The 13,274-nt window shown below is 44.1% G+C and overlaps 1 protein-coding gene across 1 annotated transcript in view; it reads right to left on the bottom strand.

The window, feature by feature from the left end:
• The window catches only part of LOC143775615 (cathepsin L-like proteinase), a 46,747-nt gene that overhangs the window by 11,832 nt on the left and 21,641 nt on the right, over positions 1-13,274 (bottom strand). The window contains exons 2-3 of the mRNA XM_077263959.1: positions 5,337-5,479; positions 1,197-1,379 (exon numbers count right to left, since the gene is read on the bottom strand). Coding sequence (XP_077120074.1) covers positions 1,197-1,379; positions 5,337-5,479 — 326 coding nt within the window. The remainder of the gene's footprint in view (positions 1-1,196; positions 1,380-5,336; positions 5,480-13,274) is intronic.

Here is a 13,274-nt window from a genome sequence, read left to right as displayed (position 1 = left end):
TTGATAAGTTCTCCGGTTCTCTCATCAGCTGTCATGTGCCTCTAACAGCTGCAGGTGGAATCGAGATCCATCCATGGCGGATAACCAGTTAAATGTCGCTGTCAATCTCCAACAGCGGCATTTTATATGATTGCGACAGAAGCGCTTTATTGGCTCTACCCATCAGCTTCCCTTGTCACATAATCGTGGGGCGTCAATAGGTTGTCATGACAACCTGGGGGTGCAGGACACCCCTGTGGTTGACATTGACGATCTGCTATGAGTGCAGCCCCATGGCCGGCGTTCACAGCAGATGATCAATTCTGCTACACATAGCAGAGCTGAAGCCCTTCTATGTCTAGCACAAGTGAGCAGAACATCACAACTTCAAGTCTCCTATGGAGACTATTGAAGCAGGTAAGAAGTGTAAAAAAAAAGTTTTTAAAAATATTAAAAAAGTAAGAAATTTGAAAGTTCAAATCAACCCTTTTACACATATGTGGTATCGCTGCATTCAGAAACACACAATCTATCAAAATATAAAAAGAACTAATCAGTTTAGTTTGGTAAATGGCTTAACGAGAAAAAAAAATCAGAACTCCAGAACTACGTTTTTTTGGTCGCAACAAAATTGCAATAAAATACAATAACAGGCCATGAAAACATTGTATCTATAAAAACATGGTATCAATAAAAATGTCAGCTTGGAGCACAAAAATTAAGTGCTGACCAGCCCCAGACCATGAAAAGTAGAGACGCTATGGGTCTTGGAAAATGGCGCCTTTTTTTTTTTTTTTTTTTTTTCACCACTTAAATAAAAAAAGGACCTATATGTGTTTGGTATTTGCGAACTCATAATGGCCTGGAAAATCATAATAGCAGGTAAGTGTTAGCATTTAGTGAAAATGGTAAAAAAAAATAAAAATTATGGAATTGCACTTTTTTTAAAAAATTTCAGCGCATTTGGAATTTATTTCCCATTTTCCAGTACACTATATGGTATCAATGGTATCAAAAGAATAACTCATGTCGCAAAAAGCAAGCCCTCACATGGCCAAATTGCCTGAAAAATAAAAATAATTATGGCTCTGACAAGAATTGGAGCAAACAAATATGCAAAAGGTGAAAAATCCCAAAGTCAAGAAGGGGTTAAAACTGTCTAAAAAATCATGTTACGTTACGTTATAGTCTGATAGTACATTAAAAAGTTTTCTTACAGTGGCAAATGCCCAGCAGGATCCACAACGACCTTGATTTTTTACACGACCCACACATTTTGAATCTCTCCAGTCAACTGCCTCTGGTATGTTGAGATTTCTGGAGTAATCCTGCACAGGGACATAGTTCTGGGACTTTTCATTTGAAAGAAAACATTTCCTAGAAGACCGTTCTTCTGGTGTCTGAAATTAGAAAAAAATTATATGGCTGTACCAAAATTATTCTATACAGTAGGAACAAAATCATTAAAAACAACAATTGTTACACACGTAGGTGGCGCACGTAGTTCATGGACCCACTGTGCCACGGGGCCAGTCTTTCCTAGAGGAGGTGTAGCTAAGCAGCTACCTGGAGTTCACTGGAGTTAGGCTTTAGCTGCAGGTAGCCGCCAGGAACCACTCCTAGGCAGTTGCTAGTACTGCAGCTGCTGACCCCAGGGGTCAAACACGCAGACACGGAGAGGACTCGGGCTCTGTTCAGACCACTATTTTCTGAAACCTTTGCAGAACGGTTATGCATACTGACTCAGGCTCTGTTCAGACTACTAGGTTCAGGATCCACGGATAGGATGGTTACTGACACGGAGTCTCAGACAGGGCTGATTCGGAGACAGGTTTTAACTGTTTGGATACACAGAATACTCGACTACTTACACGTTCAGATGCATGGATCTCGAATATAGATTCAGGTAGGCTGAAGTGGCTTAAGGATTCAGGACTTGTCATGCAAGGACCAGGGACTATGGGTTCAGAACTGGCCACACAAATACCAGAGATTTCTGTTTTAGGACTGGCCACACAAGAACAAGGAACTTTGGGTTCAGGACACTGCTCACACCAGTACAAGAGTGCCTCACAAGAACTCAGTGGGGAGCACCTGACTCTCAAATGATACAATGTTGCTTTGGCCCCTCTCTACAGAGGAGGGTGCCTTTTATACAGGATAGCTGGGAACCATCTTGTAGATGCATGCGCTGGCCCTTTAAGCACTAGGCACACCTCCGGGCACACAGAGAGCCAGGAAGAAGGAAGCACGTCGGATGACATGCTGCATAGCTGGTACACTGAGCATGTCGGGGTTCCTGCATGGAGGGGAACGGGAAGCTATGCAGGGACAGCGGCAGTGATGTTGCAGTACCCCTAGTCATGCCCCCTCTTCTTCAGAACTCTTCAGAGAAGTTGGAGACCAACACCTCTAGACTGACTCCCATGACTTCTCTTCAGGACCACGACTTCTCCTGTCCACTAGAAGAAAAGTTACATCTCTCACCATCTTCAGGACTGGGATGCTCCTCTCCATCAACTTATCCTCAATATAGGATGAAGCAGATGTAGTACCTGGAACTTGGCATTGGAAAGTCTGTCTGATTAGAACAGCTACCATCCTGGAGGATTCAAGCACCAACTGGAGTTTCTCCACCTGGTTGGTTGATCACAAAAACTTGGAAGATGCCAGCGCCTTAAAGTTTTCATTAAGGAACCACCTAGAAACTGAATATACCTTCTCCAGGTCCAACATTAGCCTGGTCTGCAAGACAACACATCCTCAATGCGGGGAGGTTCCTGGTAGCAGATCATTGGAACAATCATTGAGACTGTGTGGGGACATCGCCTCCGCTTCCCTTCCTTCAAAAACACCAGTACATAGCAAGTTGGAGAATAGCAGAGCTAGCCGAGAAGATGACAACACTGGTGGTTAAACTGGAGGTTTAGTCATGCCAGGAACAGTCTCTCCTACTGGCCCTAGGCTTTGAAATTTTTTAGAATTGTCTGTACAAAGACCATCGAAATGTTCCACACAACCACAGTGATATCGCAATCACTTCACACAACTGAGTTCCGGCTGCTGCTCAGCCAGATAACTACTGTCAACCTTAATGGATTTCATACAGGTAGCTGCCTCTGCAGGCTAAGGAACAGGTGGATTCTGGAAGGATTGATCCAGATGTGATGGTCTCCTCACACACATCACTTGTCTGGTCTGTTCCTATAAACTGGGAAGGGAAGTATTTGCAGAAGATTCTAGATTCAGCTCATCGAAGATCTTTTGGAAGGCCACCAAGAATGCCTGCAGGTCCAAGGTGACATAATCCCCTCTCTCCCATAGGGAATTGATCCAGGCTAGGGCATGTCTTGCTTGGTAGGTCATTAGGAATCCCATCTTGACCCGATCTGAAGAAAACTGATGGCCCAACACTTCATAATGCCGCATGCACTGCTCTAAAAATATTTAGAATTGAGAGTCCTCAGTTGTTGACACCTTTTAACGGCTAACTGAAAAGATGGTTACAAATTGCAAGCTTTCAAGACTACTCAGGGCTCTTCATCAGGCACAGACTCTAGGAACCTACAACACTGCTTTTCATCCCCATAGTAATGAGGCGGATCAGACAGGATGGGTCCCACTCCAGAAGTATAAGCTTCAGATTGAATAGGCACAGTCGTAGGTACTGCAACTTTGGCTGACACAAGAGACATCAGGGCTTCCAATCTGGCATCTAGTGTCTGCAGATGAAACAAAATCTTATCCTTGTTCTTTTGCTAGAGGATCAACTGTCAATACAGCCCTTTGCATAGAGAAGTCTGGGAATCAGTGGGGCACACAGCCAAAGCAAACTGTTATGCACGCAGATGGTATACATGGTTCATGGACCCACAGTGCCACGGAGCCTGGCTTGACTAAGACCAGTGTAGTTAAGAGGCTACCTGATATTCACTGGAGCTCCTGATCATGGAGTCAGGCTTGAGCTGCAGGTAGCCCCCAGGTATCTCTCCTAGGAAGTCCCCGGTACTGCAGCTGCTGACCCTAGGGGTCAGGTATGCAGACACGGATAGGACTTGGGCTCAGTTCAGTCTACTAGGTTGTGAATCCTCTGCAAAACTGTTATGCACATGGACTCGGGCTGATTCAGAGACAGGATTTAGCAGTCTGGATACATGGAATACTCAGATAGGCACACGTCCAAATGCACGGGTGTCAGATATAGATTCAGGAACCTCTGGAGTGGCCAGGGTTCAGGAATAGCGACACAAGGACCAGGGACTTTGGGTTCAGGACTGGCCGCATTAGGATCACGGACTTCAGGTTCAGGATTGGCCGCACAACGACCAAGGACTATGGAATCAGGACTGGCCACACAAAAACCAGGGACTTCAGGTTCAGAACACTGGTCACACCAGGACCAGGGAGCATCACAACTCACTAGAAGAGCACCTAACTTACTAATTATTTATTTTACTCATTTATATGGCGCCATTAATTCCACAGCACTTTACAAACATTATTGCACTGCCCCCATTGGGGATCACAATCTAGAATGAAATATGTTGCTCTTAGCCCTTCCCTACAGGGGAGGGGGCCTTTTATACAGGATGGTTCCCAGCTATTGGCTGGGAGCCATCTTGTAGGTGTGCGTGCTGGCTCTTTAGGAACAGGGAAGCAGGTGTGCGCCGCTGGAAACACAGAGACCCAGGGAGCACACCGGATGACATGCCGTTCGGCCGGAGTGGTAAGCATGTCAGTGTGCTTGCATAGAGAAGTAAGGGAAGCCATGCGGAAACGCCGACAGCAGCGTTACAGGAACTATTACACTCTACTCTAATACGGGCACACATTCTATAGACTTTCTATTAGCATTCACCAGGAGGAAAAGTTATATGTGCAAGTTTATGACTAGGTAAAGTTCCTAGGCAAACTGTAAGCCAGGTAACATAAGGTCATAACTTCATAAGTTCATAGTTCTGTAAATCCTATGCCGCTTCTTCATCTACTTAAATTAGGTTTTCAGGGCTTAGATATTTATGACCTAAGGATGAGTCATCAATATCAGACTTGTGGAGGTCTAACACAGCTCTCAAGACGGTTGGATGTACATAAACAGATCAACAACAACGCAGCTCTTTGCAGTGTGCATTGGCCATTGTGTTGTACTGCAGCTCTTTGCAACCACAACACATTGCATGGACCTTTGCAGTGCAGGCACTATACACAATATACTGTATATCTAGCAGCCACAGTAGCTGCATAAAGCTGATCTCTGGAGGTATCAGTCAGGCTGCTACTGATCTGATACTGATGACCAACCTAAAAAAACATTTTAATACTTTTTACATTGTTTTAGGCTACTTTTATAAACTCACCATATCAGCAAACTTATTCATGGCCATTCTGTATCTGGATAATCCCTGGTCGGCCAGTTGATTGTGTTTCTGTACTTTCTGCCATGTTGCCTCCCACGCTTTCCTCCTGAATATCTCATCTCGAAAATTACTGTACTCCTTTTCTATTTTGAATTTATGAAATAAAATCAGTAATTAGATTTATTGTGTGAATATATGGATTAATACAAGTTGCACATGTAACATAGCATTACAATTAAAACTGGTCAATACTATATATAAAGAAATCTTCTCTTCGTGTGTCAGGTTCTCATCCAGGCTCCCAACCCTTCCCCCCCACTGACATGTACCTGGCAGTAAAGGTACCTTCACACTAAGCGACGCTGCAGCGATATCGACAACGATGCCGATCGCTGCAGCGTCGCTGTTTGGTCGCTGGAGAGCTGTCACACAGACAGCTCTCCAGTGACCAACGATGCCGAAGTCCCCTGGTAACCAGGGTAAACATCGGGTTACTAAGCGCAGGGCCGTGCTTAGTAACCCGATGTTTACCCTGGTTACCAGTGTAAATGTAAAAAAACAAACACTACATACTTACATTCGCGTCCCCCGGCATCCGCTTCCCTGCACTGTGTAAGCGCCGGCCCTAACAGCAGAGCGGTGATGTCACCGCTGTGCTTTGCTTTCCGGCCGGCACTGACACACTCAGTGCAGGAAGCTCTGAGCAGCAGCGCGGACGCCGGGGGACGTGACAGACATCAGAGGGTGAGTATGTACTGTTTTTTTTTTTACTTTAAGGCTGTGTTCACACGTTGCAGATTATTCGCGTTTTTTCCCTATAAAAACACTATAAAACCGCAAATAATCTGCATACATTATGCATCCTATCATTTTTAATGAATTCCGCATGTTTTGTGCACATGATGCGTTTTTTTCCGCAAACAAAACGCATACCGCACAAAATCCGGACATGCTCTATCTTTTTGCGTTTTTTTTGTGGATTTCCCACTCCAAAATGCATTGGGAAGTGTCCGCAAAAAACCGCGGCAAAAACGCGGCAAAATCGCGGCAAAAACACATGCGGTTTTCTTGTGGATTTCTTGCAGAAAATGTCCGGAATTCTCAGGAATTTTCTGCAAGAAATCCTGAACGTGTGCACATAGCCTTACAATGGTAACCAGGGTAAATATCGGGTTACTAAGCACGGCCCTGCGCTTAGTAACCCGATATTTACCCTGGTTCCCATTGTAAAACATCGCTGGCATCGTTGCTTTTGCTGTCAAACACGACGATACACGGCGATCTGACGACCAAATAAAGTTCTGAACTTTCAGCAACGACCAGCGATATCACAGCAGGATCCAGATCGCTGCTGCGTGTCAAACACAACGATATCGCTATCCAGGACGCTGCAACGTCACGGATCGCTATCGTTATCGCTGAAAAGTCGTTTAGTGTGAAGGTACCTTAAGACAACTGGCTGCAGCCGAAGCCTCCCATTCTGTACCCCAGATTAAAACATTGATAAGTCTCACCCCATGACTAGGAGCGCTGCCTTGATTTCCGTTTGTTTGTGTCAACACTTGATCATACCTATAAATGTTTAATATGTATGAATGTAAGTCAGCAGAACCTAAGTCCGCAAGGACAGGGTCCTCTCCCCACTTTACCAGTCTGTGATTGTAAATTTGTTTACTGTAAACGATATCTATAACTCTGTACGTAACCCCTTTTCTCATATACAGCACCAAGGAATTAATCTATCTATATAATCGTCTAAGGGTCACTTCCGTCTGTTTGTCTGTCACGGAAATCCCACATCGCTGATTGACCAATCAGCAACGGGCACAGTCCGGCCATTAATTCGCACCTTCCTACTCTCCGTCAGTGCCCCCTCCATACTCCCCTCCAGTCAGCGCTCACATAGGGTTAATGGCTGCATTACACCACATTATGCCACGGTGTAACGCAGTCCATTAATGCTGCTATTAACCCTGTGTGACCAACTTTTTACTATTGATGCTGCCTATTCAGCATCAACAGTAAAAATATCTAATGTTAAAAATAATAAAAAAAATAAAAAATCATTATATTCTCACCTTCCTGTGCCTTTCCCACTCCTTGCGACACTCTGGTCCCAAGAATGCATTGCGGTCTCACGAGACCGCTACTTCCTCATCTCGCAAGACCGCAATGTATTCTTGGGACCGGAGCATCGCGAGGAGCATCGCTAAACACCTGGCCTGGATCCGGGGACCGATGTAAGGTGAGTATACAACTATTTTCTATTTTAATTCTTTTTTTTTAGCAGGGTTATGGTGCCCACATTGCAATATACTATGTGGGCTGTGTTAGAAAGTGTCCCCAAGTGCAGTGGCAAAAACCATCAAGCGCTACAAAGAAACTGGCTCACATGAGGACCGCCCTAGGAAAGGAAGACCAAGAGTCACCTCTGAGGATAAGTTTATCCAAGTCACTAGCCTCAGAAACTGCAGGTTAACAGCAGCTCAGATTAGAGACCAGGTCAATGCCACACAGAGTTCTAGCAGCAGACACATCTCTACAACAACTATTAAAAGGAGACTTTGTGCAGCAGGCCTTCATGGTAAAATAGCTGCTAGGAAGCCACTGCTAAGGACAGGCAACAAGCAGAAGAGACTTGTTTGGGCTAAAGAACACAAGGAATGGACATTAGACCACTGGAAGTTAGAAGAATGGCGGCTGACAGCACTACTGCAGAAAAGTGGTTGCCCGTCCTAACTCCACAGGATCCAGAATGGAGAATTACATACCAACAGTTCAAAGTGAAGGACAGCATCCAATCCAGGTGAAGATTATAAACACTTTATTGTGCCATAAATGCAACGTTTCAACCCCTGGGGGTCTTTGTCAAGCATACATCACAGTCAAAATGACGGTCTTAAATAGGAAGTAGATAACTACCACCAAACAGGTCCGCCCATAAAATTTGCATACAACATATCCGGTGATCATAATTACAAAAAATGTGCAAAAGGTATAATATATACAGTTAAAAACACATCATAATGTCAATAGAAGACACATTACTTGATAATTCCATTCATGATCAACTTAGTGAACACATGTGTCAGGTTCAAACATAAATAAACAACGCTAGCTGTCAGTTCTGAGCCTATCAGCGCAGTCATGCATACCGTTAGGCTGCCAATAGCTGCGCTCGTATCTCACCCCCTGGTAACCCACCATTAAACACCCATGTTACAAAAAGGCCAATCCCATGTCCAAGTACTTTTATGTTAGAGCCAATCCTGGCTGTATACCTACGTTACCTCCAACCACCCACAGGACCTGATGACAACATCCACACTTGTTCACATGACCAACCGGAAGCAAGACCCATGTGTTACCCATGGGTTACCAGGGGGTGAGATACGAGCGCAGCTATTGGCAGCCTAACGGTATGCATGACTGCGCTGATAGGCTTAGAACTGACAGCTAGCGTTGTTTGTTTATGTTTGAACCTGACACATGTGTTCACTAAGTTGATCATGAATGGAATTATCAAGTAATGTGTCTTCTATTGACATTATGATGTGTTTTTAACTGTATATATTATACCTTTTGCACATTTTTTGTAATTATGATCACCGGATATGTTGTATGCAAATTTTATGGGCGGACCTGTTTGGTGGTAGTTATCTACTTCCTATTTAAGACCGTCATTTTGACTGTGATGTATGCTTGACAAAGACCCCCAGGGGTTGAAACGTTGCATTTATGGCACAATAAAGTGTTTATAATCTTCACCTGGATTGGATGCTGTCCTTCACTTTGAACTATTAGACCACTGGAAATCTGTGCTTTTGTCTGATGTGTCCAAATTTGAGATCTTTGGTTCCAACCACCATGTCTTTGTGCTATGAAGAAAAGGTGAACGGATGGACTCTACATGCCTGGTTCCCACTGTGAAGCATGGAGGAGGAGGTGTGATGGTGTGGGGGTCCTTTGCTGGTGACACTGTTGGGGATTTATTCAAAATTGAAGGCATACTGAACCAGCATGGCTACCAGAGCATCTTGCAGCAGCATGCTATTCCATCCGGTTTGTGTTTAGTTGGACCATCATTTATTTTACAACAGGACAGTGACCCCAAACACACCTTCAGGCTGTGTAAGGGCTATTTGACCAAGAAGAAGAGTGATGGGGTGCTATGCCATCCATAGTCACCAGACCTGAACCCAATCGAGATGGTTTGGGGTGAGCTGGACCGCAGAGTGAAGGCAAAAGGGCCAACAACTGCTAAGCATCTCTGGGAACTCCTTCAAGATTGTTGGAAGACCATTCCTGGTGACTACCTCTTGAAGCTCATCAAGAGAATGCCAAGAGTGTGCAAAGCAGTCAGCAAAGCAAAAGGTTGCTACTTTGAAGAACCTAGAATATAAGACATTCATTTCAGTTGTTTCCCACTTTTTTGTTAAGTATATATTTCCACATGTGTTAATTCATAGTTTTGATGCCTTCAGTGTGAATGTACAATTTTCATAGTCATGAAAATACAGAAAAATATTTAAATGAGAAGGTGTGTCCAAACTTTTGGTCTGTACTGTACGTGGCTGTACAATATACGTGGCTGGGCAATATACCATGTGGCTGTGCTATATGCTACATGGGCTGTGCTATATACTACATGGCCTGTGTTATATACTACGTGGGCTGTGTTATATACTGCATGGACTGCACTTTATATTACATGGGCTGTGCTATATACTACATGGGCTGTGTTATTCACTGCGTAGGCTGTGCTATATACAGTGGGGCAAAAAAGTATTTAGTCAGTCAGCAATAGTGCAAGTTCCACCACTTAAAAAGATGAGAGGCGTCTGTAATTTACATCATAGGTAGACCTCAACTATGGGAGACAAACTGAGAAAAAAAATCCAGAAAATCACATTGTCTGTTTTTTTAACATTTTATTTGCATATTATGTTGGAAAATAAGTATTTGGTCAGAAACAAACAATCCAGATTTCTGGCTCTCACAGACCTGTAACTTCTTCTTTAAGAGTCTCCTCTTTCCTCCCCTAATTACCTGTAGTAATGACACCTGTGTTGTGAATTTGGATTCTGGGCTCCCCCGGTGGCTACTGGTGGAATTGAACTGGTGTCTTCATCTTCTCTGTTCACCTGTTCCCATCAAGATGTGGGAGTCGCTATATAACCTTGCTGCTCTGTTAGTTGCTTGCCGGTCAACAATGTTATCAGAAGCCTCTCTGTGCTTGTTCCTGCTCCTAGACAACTACTAGATAAGTTGGACTCTTGTCCATGTTTGTTTTTGCATTTTTGTTCCAGTTCACAGCTGTAGTTTCGTTACTGTGTCTGGAAAGCTCTTGTGAACAGGAATTGCCACTCTGGTGTTATGAGTTAATGCCAGAGTTTTAAAGTAATTTCTGGATGGTGTTTTAATAGGGTTTTCAGCTGACCATGAAAGTGTCCTTTCTGTCTCCTTTCGGGGTATTTCTCTAGAGGTGAGCTAGGACTAATATTTTCCTCTGCTAGCATTATTTAGTCCTCCGGCTGGTGCTGGGCATCTAGAATCAACGTAGGCATGCTACCCGGCCACTGCTAGTTGTGCGTTAGGTTTAGTTCATGGTCAGCTCAGTTCCCATCTTCCAAGAGCTAGTTCCTATATATGCTGATGCTATGTTCTCTTGCCATTGAGAACATGACAGTTTGACCGGCCCACTAAAGGGTTAAAATCCTTGGCTGAGAAAGGAGAGAAATAAGAAGTCTGCTGAGATTTTTTTTTTTTTTTTTTCTCCTTCTAATCTTTGAATGGCTCTGTGTCCACCTGTTTGTAATGGATCTTCAGAGTGTAACTGCAGGTTTGAATAATCTCGCCACGAAGGTACAAAATTTGCAAGACTTTGTTTGTCATGCACCTGTATCTGAGCCGAGAATTCCTTTGCCGGAATTTTTCTCGGGGAATAGATCTGGGTTTCAGAATTTTCGAAATAATTGCAAATTATTTTTGTCCCTGAAATTTCGCTCTGCCGGAGACCCTGCACAGCAGGTCAGGATTGTGATTTCCTTGCTCCGGGGCGACCCTCAAGACTGGGCTTTTTCATTGACACCAGGGGATCCTGCGTTGCTCAATGTGGATGCGTTTTTTCTGGCCTTGGGGTTGCTTTATGACGAGCCTCATTTGGAGCTTCAGGCAGAAAAAACTTTGATGTCCCTATCTCAGGGGCAAGATGAAGCGGAAATTTACTGCCAAAGATTCCGTAAATGGTCTGTGCTTACTCAGTGGAATGAGTGCGCCCTGGCGGCGACTTTCAGAGAGGGTCTCTCTGATGCCATTAAGGATGTTATGGTGGGGTTCCCTGTGCCTGCGGGTCTGAATGAGTCCATGACAATGGCTATTCAGATCGATAGGCGTTTGCGGGAGCGCAAACCAGTGCACCATCTGGCGGTGTCCACTGAGAAGTCGCCAGAGAGTATGCAGTGTGATAGAATTCTGTCCCGAAGCGAGCGGCAGAATTTTAGACGGAAAAATGGGTTGTGTTTCTATTGTGGTGATTCTACTCATGTTATATTATCATGCTCTAAGCGCACTAAAAAGCTTGATAAATCTGTTTCCATTTGCACCTTACCGTCTAAGTTTATTCTATCTGTGACCCTGATTTGCTCTTTGTCATCTATTACCACGGACGCCTATGTCGACTCTGGCGCCGCTTTGAGTCTTATGGATTGGTCCTTTGCCAAACGCTGTGGGTATGATTTAGAGCCTTTGGAGACTCCTATTCCTCTGAAGGGGATTGACTCCACCCCATTGGCTAATAATAAACCACAATACTGGACACAAGTAACTATGCGTATTAATCTGGATCACCAGGAGATTATTCGCTTTCTGGTGCTGTATAATCTACATGATGATTTGGTGCTAGGATTGCCTTGGCTGCAATCTCACAACCCAGTCCTCGACTGGAGAGCTATGTCTGTGTTGAGCTGGGGATGTAAGGGGGCTCATGGGGATGTACCTGTGGTTTCCATTTCATCATCTATTCCCTCTGAAATTCCTAAGTTCCTGTCTGACTATCGTGACGTCTTTGAAGAATCCAAGCTTGGTTCGTTACCTCCGCACCGAGAGTGCGATTGTGCCATAGATTTAATCCCGGGTAGTAAATACCCAAAGGGTCGTTTGTTTAATCTGTCTGTGCCTGAACATGCTGCTATGCGAGAATATATAAAGGAGTCCTTGGAAAAGGGACATATTCGTCCATCGTCATCTCCCTTAGGAGCCGGTTTTTTCTTTGTGTCAAAAAAAGACGGCTCTTTGAGACCATGTATCGATTATCGGCTTTTGAACAAAATCACTGTTAAATATCAATACCCATTGCCGTTGCTGACTGATTTGTTTGCTCGCATAAAGGGGGCCAAGTGGTTCTCTAAGATGGACCTTCGTGGGGCGTATAATTTGGTGCGAATCAGGCAGGGGGATGAGTGGAAAACCGCATTTAATACGCCCGAGGGCCACTTTGAGTATTTAGTGATGCCTTTTGGTCTTTCAAATGCTCCGTCAGTTTTCCAGTCCTTTATGCATGATATTTTTCGCGATTATTTGGATAAATTTATGATTGTGTATCTGGATGATATTCTGATTTTTTCGGATGACTGGGACTCTCATGTCCAGCAAGTCAGGAGGGTTTTCCAGGTTTTGCGGTCTAATTCTTTGTGTGTGAAGGGTTCTAAGTGTGTTTTTGGGGTACAGAGGATTTCCTTTTTGGGATATATTTTTTCTCCCTCTTCCATTGAAATGGATCCTGTCAAGGTTCAAGCTATTTGTGATTGGACGCAGCCCTCTTCTCTTAAGAGTCTTCAGAAATTTTTGGGCTTTGCTAACTTTTATCGTCGATTTATTGCTGGTTTTTCGGATATTGCTAAGCCATTGACCGATTTGACTAAGAAGGGTGCTGATGTT

The sequence above is a fragment of the Ranitomeya variabilis genome, chromosome 5 (genome assembly GCF_051348905.1).
Source record: "Ranitomeya variabilis isolate aRanVar5 chromosome 5, aRanVar5.hap1, whole genome shotgun sequence".
Lineage (NCBI taxonomy): Eukaryota > Metazoa > Chordata > Amphibia > Anura > Dendrobatidae > Ranitomeya > Ranitomeya variabilis.
Note: the sequence above shows the minus strand (reverse complement) of the source record. Positions and strands in the feature narration are given on the sequence as shown.